The 15,709-nt window shown below is 39.5% G+C and overlaps 1 protein-coding gene across 1 annotated transcript in view; it reads left to right on the plus strand.

Moving 5' to 3' along the window:
* The window catches only part of LOC134675923 (kin of IRRE-like protein 2), a 645,800-nt gene that overhangs the window by 556,405 nt on the left and 73,686 nt on the right, over window positions 1-15,709 (plus strand). The window contains exons 6-8 of the mRNA XM_063534268.1: window positions 9,925-10,038; window positions 12,617-12,738; window positions 13,422-13,479. Of these exons, the coding sequence (XP_063390338.1) occupies window positions 9,925-10,038; window positions 12,617-12,738; window positions 13,422-13,479 (294 nt within the window). The remainder of the gene's footprint in view (window positions 1-9,924; window positions 10,039-12,616; window positions 12,739-13,421; window positions 13,480-15,709) is intronic.

Raw genomic sequence — 15,709 nt, forward strand, 5'->3', positions numbered from 1 at the left:
CTTAATTTCAGAGGAAACTAATTGATGTTGCCACTTTGCTGTGTTTAAATGGACCCGGATAAGAAAACAGTTGATAATTGTTTTCTGATAACAGGAATGGTTCGTATTTCAGACGCCATTTTGCGGAAGTTTCTTTTACACGTTTGTAAGTTTTAAGGGTCCCGTACCATTGGTAATCGTGCGCAATTTCGACTCGCACTTGGCCGGTTTTTCTGAAATCTCTTGTCCGGCCTGCGCTGCGGCAGACCAAAAACGGTATTTCTCCGTGTTACACCATATTGCCAATGGCTATTGTTATTGAAATATAATTTCATTGTTTTTACCTTTAATTCCGACGTTTCAGCTGAGCGTTTTATAAACGAATTTCGGGTAGTTTAGTGGTGTTTTATTAATATCTCCGTTGACATTTTTTGGGACGGCAGTCTTTCCGTGACCACAGCTGGTGCAACTCAGCTGAAACGTCGGAATTAAAGGTAAAAACAATGAAATTATATCGCGGTAGACGATAGTGTAATTAAATACGTGTACAAAACGCGACAGTTTAAAGTGTTATATTGTTATTGAAAGCTGATATTCATATTCGGTGCAAGTATCAACAGTAAGTATCACGGTTCTACTCAAATAAGCGTCCATTACCAACTTGCCCCGAAGACTTACAACTAAGCAAGCAAGTCTAGCTTCGCTCCATCTACCGTGGAAACTCTATTGTTCCCGTTGAGATTTCCCGAGAAGTTCGTCTTATTGTTTAGCGTAGACTACCATTTCTAGATGCGTTTTCTTCAGCCTCAGGGCTTAGGTGCTCTTAAAATTTAGCCTGTTTGTTTATTTATTTTTTATTTATTTTTTTAAACTTTATTGCACAAAACACAAAAATAATGTACAAATGGCGGACTTAGTGCCCAATGGCGTTCTCTACCAGTCAACCATCAGGCCAAATAGAGACATGTAAAAATGTTGCAAAGAGAACTAAAGGAATTTATTAGAAGAATGGAAAACAACTGAACAACTAATAATTCTGATAAACTACATAAATAAAAAAAAATGAGAGAGGCTGTATCAGGGACACAGCCGCTATGGCTGACGTGAAACGTGGTATGGACCGCCAATGCGAAGGCCGAAGGCCGAGCTCCGCGTAGGGCCGAAGGCCCGAAGCGTCCAGGATTTAAGTGCTTTAACATAGAACAATAGTAAAAGTGTCTAAATGCGAAGGCCGAAGGCCGAGCTCCGCGTAGGGCCGAAGGCCCGAAGCGTCCAGGATTTAAGTGCTATAACACAGAACAATAGTACAAGTGTCTAAATGCGAAGACCGAAGGCCGAGCTCCGCGTAGGGCCGAAGGCCCGAAGCGTCCAGAATGTTAGTGCTTTAACACAGAACAATAGTACAAGTGTCTAAATGCGAAGGCCGAAGGCCCGAAGCGTCCAGAATGTTAGTGCTTTAACACAGAACAATAGTACAAGTGTCTAAATGCGAAGGCCGAAGGCCCGAAGCGTCCAGAATGTTAGTGCTTTAACACAGAACAATAGTACAAGTGTCCAAATGCGAAGGCCGAAGGCCGAGCTCCGCGTAGGGCCGAAGGCCCGAAGCGTCCAAGATGTCAGTGCTTTAGCACAGAAAAAATAGTAAAAGTGTCTAAATGCGAAGGCCGAAGGCCGAGCTCCGCGTAGGGCCGAAGGCCTGAAGCGTCCAGAATGTTAGTGCTTTAACACAGAACAATAGTACAAGTGTCTAAATGCGAAGGCCGAAGGCCGAGCTCCGCGTAGGGCCGAAGGCCCGAAGCGTCCAGGATTTAAGTGCTATAACACCGAACAATAGTACAAGTGTCTAAATGCGAAGGCCGAAGGCTGAGCTCCGCGTAGGGCCGAAGGCCCGAAGCGTCCAAGATGTCAGTGTTTTAGCACAGAAAAATAGTAAAAGTGTCTAAATGCGAAGGGCCGAAGGCCCGAAGCGTCCAGAATGTTAGTGCTTTAACACAGAACAATAGTACAAGTGTCTAAATGCGAAGGCCGAAGGCCGAGCTCCGCGTAGGGCCGAAGGCCCGAAGCGTCCAGGATTTAAGTGCTATAACACCGAACAATAGTACAAGTGTATAAATGCGAAGGCCGAAGGCCGAGCTCCGCGTAGGGCCGAAGGCCCGAAGCGTCCAAGATGTCAGTGCTTTAGCACAGAAAAATAGTAAAAGTGTCTAAATGCGAAGGCCGAAGGCTGAGCTCCGCGTAGGGCCGAAGGCCCGAAGCGTCCAGAATGTTAGTGCTTTAAACCAGAACAATAGTACAAGTGTCAAAATGTGAAGGCCGAAGGCCGAGCTCCGCGTAGGGCCGAAGGCCCGAAGCGTCCAGAATGTTAGTGCTTTAACACAGAGCAATAGTACAAGTGTCTAAATGCGAAGGCCGAAGGCCGAGCTCCGCGTAGGGCCGAAGGCCCGAAACGTCTAGAATGTTAGTGCTTTAACACAGAACAATAGTACAAGTGTCTAAATGCGAAGGCCGAAGGCCGAGCTCCGCGTAGGGCCGAAGGCCCGAAGCGTCCAAGATGTCAGTGTTTTAGCACAGAACAATAATACAAGTGTCTAAATGCGAAGGCCGAAGGCCGAGCTCCGCGTAGGGCCGAAGGCCCGAAGCGTCCAGAATGTTAGTGCTTTAACACAGAACAATAGTACAAGTGTCTAAATGCGAAGGCCGAAGGCCGAGCTCCGCGTAGGGCCGAAGGCCCGAAGTGTCTAGAATGTTAGTGCTTTAACACAGAACAATAGTACAAATGTCTAAATGCGAAGGCCGAAGGCCGAGCTCCGCGTAGGGCCGAAGGCCCGAAGCGTCCAAGATGTCAGTGCTTTAACACATAACAATAATACAAGTGTCTAAATGCGAAGGCCGAAGGCCGAGCTTCGCGTAGGGCCGAAGGCCCATAGCGTCCAGGATTTAAGTGCTTTAACATAGGACAATAGTACAAGTGTCTAAATGCGAAGGCCGAGCTCCGCGTAGGACCGAAGGCCGGAAGCGTGCATGACATCAGTGCTTTAGCACAGAAAAATAGTACAAGTGTCTAAATGCGAAGGCCGAAGGCAAAGCGTCCAGGATTTAAATGCTATAACACAGAACAATAGTACAAGTGTCTAAATGCGAAAGCCGAAGCGTCCAGGATGTCAGTGGTTAAACACAGAACTGACAGACTGGACGCTTCGGGCCTTCGGCCCTACGCGGAGCTCGGCCTTCGGCCTTCGCATTTAGACACTTGTAATATTGTTCTGTGTTAAAGCACTGACATCCTGGACACTTCTTGCCTTCGGCCTTACGTAGAGCGCAGCCTTCGACCTTCGCATTTAGTTAGCTAGACTCTTGTACTATTGCTTTGTGTTTGAATACCGAAGTCGCTCATATTTCAGTAATATCTAAATTTTATCTGTAAAGATTATTTGGGGTCATAATGATTCACTGTATCTAGATGAACTTGAATACAGCATTTGATGGGTAATTTTAAAATAATTAATTACAGCGTCACACCTATTTAAATAATTAAATGATCAATTCATTTTGGAGTAATGAATGTAACGATTAGGTACAATTTTTTTGTAAATAACACACCAAAATTACGAGAATAGATATTTTATACGGGTAATACACATTTTATAGCAAACTCGTTCGTGTTTTTCCTGTAGCCATCGCATTTAAGGGAATCTAAAAGCAATTTTTTACGCAGCACCTTTACAGGCAGAATATTTCATTCAATACTTGAGACTCAAGTGAGAAAAACGGGATATATATGAACCACAGTCGTTACCTTTTATAGTACCAATTGTCCACAGAAGTGACCTTTTCTTAATTATGTTTTACCCATTACATCAGAAAGTACCTAACTAAGATTACTATATACTGACTAGCATTAGGAACTCGGGATTGTCAAGCAGCCAAGCCGTCATACGTTATATGTGTTCTATCAAAGTAACTCGCGCTGTCGCGCCGCCATAGATGCTAATGCATTATTTGAGGAGATGAGCATGTATTACTATGGTGAATGTGGTATTAAAAGAACCGTTATTGCTTTATCTTACTATTTCAGGTATATTTTGTCAGTTTTGCGCCCTTTTTTTCGCACACGGTGGCCTCAAACAAGAGCAGTGATAAAAATTCTGTAAAAACTGTCACATTTTTATTTTTTAACAGCTTATTATAATTTCACGTACTTTATTTTACTCATATTTCATTAAAATAAAGTAAGATCTATCAAATGACATGAATTTTACCGAAATCGGTTAATGGGCTGATGAGTCATTACTAAATGAACACTGAAAATAGGGGTCATTTTTGCTCCGAATACGTCGTGTCTAGCGCAGAATCAGCGCCATCTATGTCAGCGGCACGTGCTGTTCCGAGTAATGGCTACTTTCTTCTACACATCTGTATCAAAACTATGTTTATAGGTATTATAGTTTCGGAGATATAAGCCGCCGCGCCATAACACTTTTTCGTTACATCGGTTTTTGATCCGAGCCCCTCTACGGGTTTTTAAAGACGTTTACCTACGTTTCACGTCAATATATATAGTTTTTATACGTAAACACACAGACAATAAGACATACATCGAAAAAACATATTGAAAATTAAGTGTCACGAAGTGGCCCCATCTCAGCATGTTGCTGGCGACTTCCAGCGCTGGTCTTCCGATGAAACCATCAAGTGAGAAAATAAGTAATCACGGATAACAAACGAAAACAAGATATTTTGAGTATTTATTTTTGGGTAGGGAGGATGGGAACATTAATTGCATGTATAAAATACGCAAGTATAACGGGTTAGCATTAGCACTGATGTCAATCAGTGCTAGTGCTATTGACTAGCACGTTATCTTTTCGCAGATTCGCGGAGTAATATTTTGGTTTTACTTTATATGGATTTCCGCAGAGTAACGCCTGAATCTATTCACTAAATTACACAAAGGTTTACGCAACTAATACAGTTTTATATAAGCCTATTGAAAGAAAAGTCTTTTATTGTCTAGTGACCGTAATCATTTTCTATGCACCATCTATTCGTATTAGGTGATCCGTGGTAACTATTGCGGTATCTAAGGCGTTGTATTGTGCATGCTTATGGTAATAATACTTGCTTGAGGCTACTGAAGCGAGAGTTCTAGGATAAGGTGTTGTGTTATTTAACTCGACTGCGACTTCAAAAACTAAAGGAACCCATTCCTGGCGCCCATTTCTCAAACGCTATTAGTCTAATATTATTAGTGTGTTGTCATGGCAACCCATGCGATTTGACAGTTCGTGGACTAATAATATTAGTTTAATATCGTTCAAGAATAGAGCCCCTGGAACGGTATTAGTCTAATATTATTAAGGTGTTGCCATGGTAACCCATACAACTTGACAGTTCGTGGACTAATAACTTTAGTCTAAGAAGGTATTTAAAATAAATGATTGTACACCATGTAACAAATAAAGCACCAGAAGATTAATAGACAAACGTAGACAGCAGTTATTTTTTAGACACAATGTCTATTTTAAAACCGGTTTAAAACTATAAAGAGTAGGTCATTTGATCGTGACGTCACAAGCTAGTGTTTCATATAAATTCCATAGTCGCAAAACTGTTCTGACAGTTCGAAAAAAGAAATTGATTTGTCTAGTAGTCAAATAGCGTATACCGTTCGAGAAATAAGCCCCAGATAATTTTCTTAACAAAAGCATTGTGTTCAGTTAATTTTAAACACCTCGTCCGCCTAGTTTTTTTTGTTTCTTGTTCTTGTTTATTTCACAATTAGGCTGTCAATTACTCTAACCTAACGGCTCTTTTTAGTGTTCCATTCTCCTAAAGGACCTAAAGGATAACAGAAGCGGTTGGGCCAAATTAGTGTTCCTGTAAGGGTCTCTGTCACTTTACGAAGGCATTTTTCTCCCTAGAATGCCTGGAGTGATATTAAAGTAGATTGCCGAGTTGAACGCTCAACGTAACCAGTATGAGATTTTCTGTGGTTATATTATACCTTATTTAAATGTTTGAGAGTCATACAAATTCAAGATTCAGCGACAGAATACATATAGACGAGCTCTCAATATGTATGTATATTATTGACTTCTAAAACGGTCAATATGGTATAGTCGCGGCTGATCTAGAACGCAAGATTACTAGTGTAATATTTTGCCTATTTTTTCGAACTGTCAAAACGATTTTGCTACTATGGAATTAATATGAAACACTAAGTATGTGTCGTCGCAATCAAATTACCTACTTACTTTTTATAGTTTTATACGGGTTTTAAAATAGAAATGGTGTCTAAAAATAACTGCTGCCTACGTTTATCTATTAATCTTCTGGCGCATTATTTCATGCATGGTGTAAAATAATTCACCAATTTTAAATACACGGCGCGATTTTGGAAATGAATTAGAGATTAACTAGATACGCTATTATTAACGCCGCTCCAATATTATTGCGGCTCTATGCGACGTAAGCCCCGGCCACCATAAGGTACCTTTTTCTGTGGAACGTCACATATCTTCATATCTAGTGACTCTCTAATTCATTTCCCGAATCGCGGCGCCAGCCGCTATAAGGTACCTTTTGCAGTGGAATGACACATATCTTTAGTATGTCATATCTAGTGAGTGACTAATTCATTTCCCGAATCGACCCGATAGTCAAATACCCTATTCCCGAGAGGTCATTTCTGACCTCTAGTCAGATTTCTATAGATTTTCTAGTTCGTTGATTAGATTGGTCTGAGCGCTAGCTAGCTTACGTATTACAATAGCAATATGTCCCGGAAAGCTGTTTTGAGGTTATTAGGATACGGTTACGCGCTTCCAATTTGGGATATTTCAGGCCAAATTGTGGTTTGAAGAGCTTTAGTGGAATAGACTGGTCTATAAATTAAGGTGTCGGTGGCTGGGTCCAGTAAAGTAATCTAATTTACTGAACGTTTTGTCGTGGAGGCACTTGTCCCACCGCCGACGATGAGCGATAAGCGAGTAGAACGATAAACTAGAAACGAGTGGGCGAGCGGCGAGAAGCGAGTGTTAGCTCCAATAGTTTTGTCGCTCGGCTAATAGGCGAGTGTTCGAGTGCGACGGGCTATTACTCGCGTCAATCGCTCGGGCGGTGCAGCGTAGCAGAACACGCAGACTGATTGGTCTCGCAGCTTGAGTTCTAACTACGAAGCGAGCATCGCCGAACGAGTATCGCTGCGCTGAGCTAGTTTTATGTTATCGCGGCGACAAACTAGTAGAGCGAGTGTCCTCGCCGGCAGTGTGAACAGCCAGCGATCAACTATTAATATATGTGTCTCTTTTACTAAAATCCTGTATCCTAATCTTTTGTTCGTTTCTTTGGCGAGAAAATCGCCGATAGTTAATCGCTTACTCGCTCTTGGTGGGACAAGTGCCGAGTTAGCGAGATAATAGAATGGTCAAGAACGAAATATTTTGTAATTTATTTAATGTGAACATTTAAAGGTTAACTGGAAGAGATCCCATTCAGGGATAAGTTCGCCTTTGTTGTATTTAATTGACTCTGTAACTGTGTTTCTCGTGTTTATATTTCTATGTACAATAAAGCAAATACATACATACTTACATTAATAGGATTTATTTAAGTATAATTTACTATTTGAATTCAGTGCAGTATATTATTGTGTCAAACTAACCACAAATTCGTTTAATAGGTTTCATGCTGCAGAGTGCCGACCACAAATTGATACAACACTATCAATTTATTAATTTTGGCACGTATCATTTTGTCGATCATTGCTTTAGTAAACAAAACTATAATTACCCAGCAAACATTTTTGGTCGATATTCCGAAAAAGGCACCTATTTTAGGTCGCACAATTTAGGAGACCAAAATGAGGCACGTCGAATCGACGTCGTGGGCACGTCGAGTCGACATAAATGGGGAAAAAACGCACGTGCCGGCGACGTATTTATTGACGGTAAATTAGTGATTACAACCATTAGGTCAACACTAGGTCATGTTTCCGACGTGGATTCGACGTCGCCACGACGTGCCGCGTAGTGAAAATGTACTAATTTGGTATTCTTTACCACCTTTAGACGTGATGGCGACATATTTTTATCCATATAATTACTCTGCGAGGCAATAATTTAGATGAGACGCGATGAAGAGAAAAAGAGACACAAACATTAGGCTTATATATTCTTTTCACTCAGAAACAAAACGTCTAACAAGAAAACAACTTTAAGTTGTGCAATGATAATGGCGGCCACTAAGTCATGTAAAATAATTTAGGCCGATTACGCTGATGAAGAACGATGAAATCTAGTGCACAGAAATTTTTTTCGTGCAGTATGTTAGGTTTACATACAAAACTATCGATGGGCTTTTGAAATATTTAAGTTTTCAACATTTTATAAAATCAAAATGCATATATTTGCTTGTAATTGAGTGTTGTAATTGAATATTTGTGTGTGTGAGTGTATTGACTTGATCAAAATTATTGTTATATTTTGAATATTAGCACAATGAAGTACCGTGCGATGGCACCATTCAAGATATAACAACTTAAATTATGCAATTTCATATTTAGCATCTCGTTATAATGAAAGAAAATGGCGGCACAACCTTATGGTATTGATAGTACTTTACAAGTGATTTTAACTATATGGTCGCAATTTGGTATCTATGTTAAGTAACATTTACCTAAAATTAGTAGCTAAATCGACATAAAATCGACGACCTAAAGGTCTCCGTATAAGAAATAATTACGTCGCAAATACACCTAAAATGTCTTATTAGTACATTTGACCTATTGGTCAGACTTTGCAGTTAATTTTACCTAATATTTCGACTTATTTTCAACCATTAAGTCCCTGACTTCATGGTCCCCGTATAAGAAATAATTACGTCGTATATACACCTAAAATGCCTTATTGGTACATTTGACCTATTGGTCAGGGTTCGAAATTAATATTATCTAATATTCCGACAGATTTTCAACCATTAAGTCCCTGACTTCATGGTCTCCGTATAAGAAATAATTACGTCGCATATACACCTAAAAGGCCTTATTAGTATATTTGAACTATTGGTCAGGGTACGAAGTTAATTTTACCTAGTAATACGACTTATTTTCAACCATTAAGTCCGTGACTTCATAGTCCCCGTATAAGTAATAATTACGTCGCAAATACACCTAAAATACCTTATTAGTAGATTTGACCTATTGGTCAGGGTTTAAGGTTAATTTTACCTAATATTTTGCCTTATTTTCAACCCCTAAGTCCCTGACTTCATGGTGTATTTATGAAGTGAAATTTACGTTTTATTATCCCTATATTTTGACTTGGAAGTAAAAGTGTACAATACGTAAAATAATTGGTGACTTAGGACGTCATTTTCACTTAAATTGGTAAAATCTTCTTCGAGCCTAGGAAAAAATACTTAAAATGTTTGCTGGGTATTATGTCGTAACTATATTGAGCGTAAACGCAAACCTACAGCTGGAATTGACATATAAACGCTATCGTGAACGTAATTTACTTTCTATATATCTCTTTCGCACTAATATGAAAGTAAATTACGTTCACGATAGCGTTTATGTCAATGCCAAACTGATGGTAGAGGCTCTGGAGCATTCCACGGGCTGTCCCGTGCAGACGCATTTTATTATCTGTGTTGCGACTTTTTTCGGAATTTAAAACAGGTTATAATTTTTCCGTGCATTTTATACCATTTTTCATAAGAAATCATCAGGAAATTCGCGTTTAGGGACAACGGTTGTAAACGGTAATTTCATGGAATGCTCCAGTATTGTATTTGTCTGAAATTTGGTTATTTGTCCGTACATAAAGTATTAGCGCGAGCGAAACGCACGGACATTATTTTTTTAGATATCGTTTCGATGTCCTATTTAGTTTGAATTAGACCTGTATCACATCTCCTTGATGACGCTATCTTCATTTGTTTCAGTACCACCAGAGAGGCTGATCATCCTCAACCAGGAGGGGAATGAGGTCCAGGGAGGCATACTCGGGCCCTACGATGAAGGGGCTGAGGTCAATTTGACCTGTGTCGCCGTTGGGGGTGAGTCATTAGCTTCTATTTGTTGTTATTGTTCCTAATGGTACACCAGTGGTACGGTCGAAAGACTCGAAAGTATTCATTTATGGCCCATTGCGTACCTTGTCACAGTCACACGACTCGATTCGAACTTTAAGATAAGTCAATTAATAGATCTAGTAACGATATGGATTAGATATGTCAGTGTCAAATGCGACGTTTCTTCAAACAAAATACGTCATTTTTGACACTGACACATTTAATCCATATCGTTTCTAGATCTATTAAATGACGTATCTTAAAGTTCGAATCGGGCCGACAGTGTCGATATGAATGTCGCTATTATCAGTGACAATCAATATGAATGTCTGTATGAGGTCTCTTCATACTACAGTGGAATCCGTTTATTATGACTCCGCTTATACTGACCAACCGCTTATTGTGACGTAATTACTGTGCGAAGTTTGGTTTCACATATAAAATTCTTTGTGACAAAGTCGGATATACTGACTTCGCTTATAGTGACAAATCGCTTACTATGACCTGTAAATCCTATTCTTATGAAATTATGTCCGGTTATACTGACACATTCGCTGGTTTTCGTGGCCATCCCCGTGGGGATGAAGAGACGTGTCTCTTTCTGTGAGGGCGTTTGGTGCGTGCGGTGTTTTAGTTTTGATTCTCAATGACAAGTTGATAATTAGTACAAGGTTAGTAAAATTCATCTCTGACAGAGGATTTTGAGATTAATTTGAAAAATATAATAAAATATAAGAAGTTAATCAACTATGTTTTATATGACATCCGCTTAGTATGACGGATTTGTCACTTCCCTTCGATGTCATTACAAGCGGATTCCACTGTATTATCACTGTGACAAGGTACAAAATTTAAGAAAACATGAAGTTTATAATGACACTATCTCACTTTGTTCTACATTCAAGTCGGTGAAAGCTGCAACAAAATTGCTGAAATATATGAATCACAAAGTAAGCTTGTTCCTGGTCTTTTGTAAAGTTACACAGCTCATTGTTTAACACACTCGGCACCAATTTCCATTGCTTTTGAGTTCTTTACAATTGCTTTCTAAAAATACAGTGTGTATTTAACGTACCATTTTTATGACTTCACAAAATTCCAACTTTTTCTGAACACACCCGTGAGCGGTATTCAGATATTACAATTTGATCTTGGTACGATGCGACTTTGACTATCGCACGCGCTGATTTGTGCGAGTGAATTGCACTGGGAGTCGTGTCTTTAGGCATTTCGTTCGAATTATTGGTGCACGCGTACTGCGCGCCAAAATTTCCATTATTGTGAAATTTCCATATAGATAACTTTCAGAAACTTCTCCTATTCTGTATGGGAATCGACATTTCCCACTTCAAAAGGGCAAGGTCGTATCATATTAAAATCAAATAAAAAAATCAGAATGCGTCCCCATTTTATGTGATGCGGGTAGCAACCCCTTTTGTTCACTTCTTCCGCTTGTTGTTTTAGCATTTCCGGTAACATTTTACCGGTTTTTATTTTAACCGGTTTTTTGTGCAATTTTACCGCTTTGTCACGGCGACCTTTTGCGCTTTAGGGAGAGAAATCGCGCTGTTTGCCCGGTGTTGAATGGATTTCGTGTGTAGCTTTATGTGTTGTGAAATTTTCTTTATTATACAATTCTGTTTTGTAGTACATTAAATAATAATGCAGGGTGCCTTTGTTTATAATTTTCTCGTTTTTGTGTGAATCTTTAAAATAATAAAATAAATTCTTAAATAAATATTACAGGGATATTCTTACACAAATTGACGAAGTCCCACGGTAAGATCAAGAAAGTTTGTGTTGTGGGTACTCAGACAACGATATATATAAGATACAAATACTTAAATACATAGAAAACATCCATGACTCAGAAATAAATATCTGTGCTCATCACATAAATAAATGCCCTTGCCGGGATTCGAACCCAGGACCATCGGCTTCGCAGGCAGGGTCACTACCCGCTAGGCCAGTATATTTCAACGTATATTTTACCACTCTAAGTCTAAAAAAAACGAAAAGAGAAAATGTATCGGGATATTCGGGATAAGCCCCATGTCATTTAAAATACTACCTATATCGATCGATTAGCTACTTAGAAAGGATTGTAGCAGTAATCGGGACATCATCTCTGTCCAGGCGGGCGTTGTACCTTGGGTAAGGAATGCAAATCGGCTATTTTTTGTATGGAAATAACCGCGGTTCCGGTTAAAAACCGATTATTTCCATACAAAAAATAACCGATTTGCATTCCCTAACCTTGGGACCGAAATTCGATGAGAGTTTTAGGAGGTGGCCTACAGTAACGCCATCTATTAATTTTGTGGCACTATGTTGATAAGGACAGAAGAAATGCTACAGGACTTCTTCTAAATTCTTGCCCTTCTTCATCTTTCTCCATCTTCCAGCCGAGGATGACATTGTTCTGTTTGGCCTTATGGTTCACTGGTATAGAATGACATTAGGCATTAAGTCCGCCTTTTGTAGCTTTTTAATGAGCATTGAAGTAAAAATAAATGAAATAAATATGTGTATTTATTTTGTTTCAATCTTACTTTTTTTGCAGGTCGCCCAACAGCAAGGGTGTCATGGTGGAAGTCGCACGCCCTGCTCGCAAATTCTGAAGCTAGAGCTGCAGTCAGTTTTAGGCTGCAGCGGTCAGATTTGGGCACGGAGGTCACTTGCCAGGTAAGTTATAATGACTTTCATGAGATAAATGATTGGTCTATTAATAAACTGCGGTTTCTGTGACTAGGCAGTGCTTCCGGTACTGGTTTTCTATACAAATACAGCACCGGAACCGGGAATTCCCGGTTCTCGCCAAATAAACTCAGTACCGGGAGCATTCCCTATCTGTGACGTACTAAGGCATGATAATAAGTTTTGGCAAAAATTTAACGTGACGAAAAAATAAAAACATCTAAATAGAAAAGTTCGAATCGGCCATACTGCATGCCCGATTCAAATTTTAAGATAGGTCAAGATCTAGAAACGATATGGTAATACAATGACAGATCTAATGATGTGTCAGTGTCAAAAGTGACGTTTTTCGTCATTATATATCGTTTCTAAATCTATTAACTGACGTATCTTAAAGCTTGAATCGGGCCGCTATTAGCAAAACAGTAAAAAGTAGTCTTACCTGAAATTATGTTTTACTTCTTAACCTAAAACACAAACAATTTGACACATTTTGGCTAAAGGGGCCTACTGATTAACAATCCGCCGGACGGTATCGGCCTGTCAGTTGTTCGGAACTGTCAAAATTTTGTTCTAACTTACAGGCCGATACCGTCCGGTGGACTGTTAATCAGTGGGCCCCTTAAAAGTAATAATGAATGGTAATTGTTGAATGTAAAGTGTTTTAACAGGCCGTGACAGACCCATCGCTGGCGCCGGTCTCCGAGAGTCTCTCCATCGACGTAAACCGTGAGTAACAGTCATTTTGTATACATATTCACAATTTCATATACTGCAGGAATAGACTGGTGGGTTTGTGATGTCTGTAGCCCTAGCACCCAATGTGAGGGGGCCCTGGCTATAAGCCGGGGCTGCCGGAGGGCGCCGTGGTGGAATGTCGTCCTAGTCGATCCCAGTGCGCCCTCACGAACGGCAGAGAGGGTGAAACGCCGGAGTGGGTTTAGTGGGTAGGGCCAAATTCTCCCCCTCTCTTACCAGGAGAGGGGAAAGAAGCGGCAAGTCCCACACACCGTGCATAAACGCATTCCCACTCCGTCAAAAAAAAGGAGTGGCGTGACAGTATTAACACATATTTATGAACGGGTCTGTCGCGACGTCAGTGAAAACTGTGACGAAAGGTCGGTAAATACCTTTCTTAAAATGAATTCGCGATAGACGCCATCTATAAATGAGAGTTAACTTAAAAATTATGTGTGATAGTGAGAGTACGAGATAACGTTTGAGAGTTTACTTTTACCTATATTTTATAACAGGATATTTCATGAGATAGCGATAACATTTTTTACTGACGTCAATTAAAATGTTATCGGCAAAGAATTCTGTGTTCATTAACATGCAATAATATCTTGCACAAGCGAAGCTGATATTGGATATAGATTTTACCCCATTTTCCCCTTTTATTAACAACTACCCGTAGCCCGCGACTTTGTTCGTATATGTTAGTGGTAATATATTCTACCTACATGACTTGAGCACAGACCATTATGCATCAAAAGATAGCAGTAGGTAGAGACAGTTAATCATTTGTCGAACACCTACACTGTCAAGATAATATTTATCAGGATGACACTTTTATTACAAAAAGTTCAGAAGCAAGGTGATCGTTCTATAGCCTTCTTAATTGGTTAGTAAGGCATTTAAAGTTAAGAACCTCTTAATAACAGATCTAACAACAATATAATAGCGAATTGTCTCAATAAAACCTTTTGAAAGCACTAAATTAAAAGTTATTTCTAAAGTTATCTGACTTGAACTGACAAAGATGCAATAGAAACTTTTTTATCTAATTCAAGAACGACACACCAAGCTTTCAAAAGCTTACACAAACGTACTAGTGCTTCTACGGAAGCTTAGCAGAGCTTCAAACACTCGACTGGAGACAATTATGAAAGTTCAAGTCATTCAGCCACAGTTCATTTATATTGGTAGTATCCTGACTTCCTATATTTCAATGTAATATATGTAATATAAAATTATTAAAAAAAAACAACGCAATAAAACGAATGAACGACTTTTAATAAAGCATGCCTTATCCATAATCTAAAAGAATTTGGATTTTATTATAGATGTGTGTGAAATAAATGCCATATACTAAAAAAACTATAAGAGGACGCCACAAGTCCGCCAAAATTGCATATATGTACTTGGAACAATTCGACCCATGCCGCCGTGACCGTGGGGCTCAGGCACTTGCAGCTATAGTAGAGAGCGCTTCGATTCCAGCCCTGGGTCCTGCAGCGGTATTATGATTGCGTTTTTATTACCTGTCATGGCATGCGTCACATTCGCACTTACATACTTATTAGAACGTGACAGGCATGGTGACAAATGATAAAGAGCCGTGCATCTTAGCCCTTCTGGAGGCCATGGTAGCGTTTTCTTAGTTTGACATTTATTTTAACCGACTTAAGTCTATAGGGGACTTGGCACTCTTTGGGGGAGGCCTATGTCTAGCAGTGGATGTCCTCTGTTATGATGATGATGATGATGAAGTCTTTTTGTACTCAGTTGGATTAGTCATTTAAAAAAAATCTTAGTTTAAATATTAATATACTAGATTTAATTATAATTTGTATTTGGTTTAGATCCCCACGTCACAGGCTAAGCCTAGTGTGGGGATCACTGTAATACTTTATCATGTAACATGAAATAAATATGATTTGTATATAATATTTTAAACTTTTGCGTTCTTAACACTTATTAACTCACATTTATAGACGGGTCTAACGCGAATTTTATTCAATTACCTTGATTTACCGACGTTTCGACACAGGTTTCACTTGTCGTGGCCGCGGCTGACTGATGTCCCAGCAAAATGTCAAAAGAGAGATTTGTGCAAAAAAATAAATAAATAACATTCGCGTTAGACCCGACTATAATTAATGTGAGTAAATGTGATTTGAATTTGAATTTCGAAGTATAAAACTGCTTGTAATACTTACACTGCGCTCAAGTCACC

This window comes from Cydia fagiglandana, chromosome 23, assembly GCF_963556715.1.
Source record: "Cydia fagiglandana chromosome 23, ilCydFagi1.1, whole genome shotgun sequence".
NCBI classification, from domain to species: domain Eukaryota; kingdom Metazoa; phylum Arthropoda; class Insecta; order Lepidoptera; family Tortricidae; genus Cydia; species Cydia fagiglandana.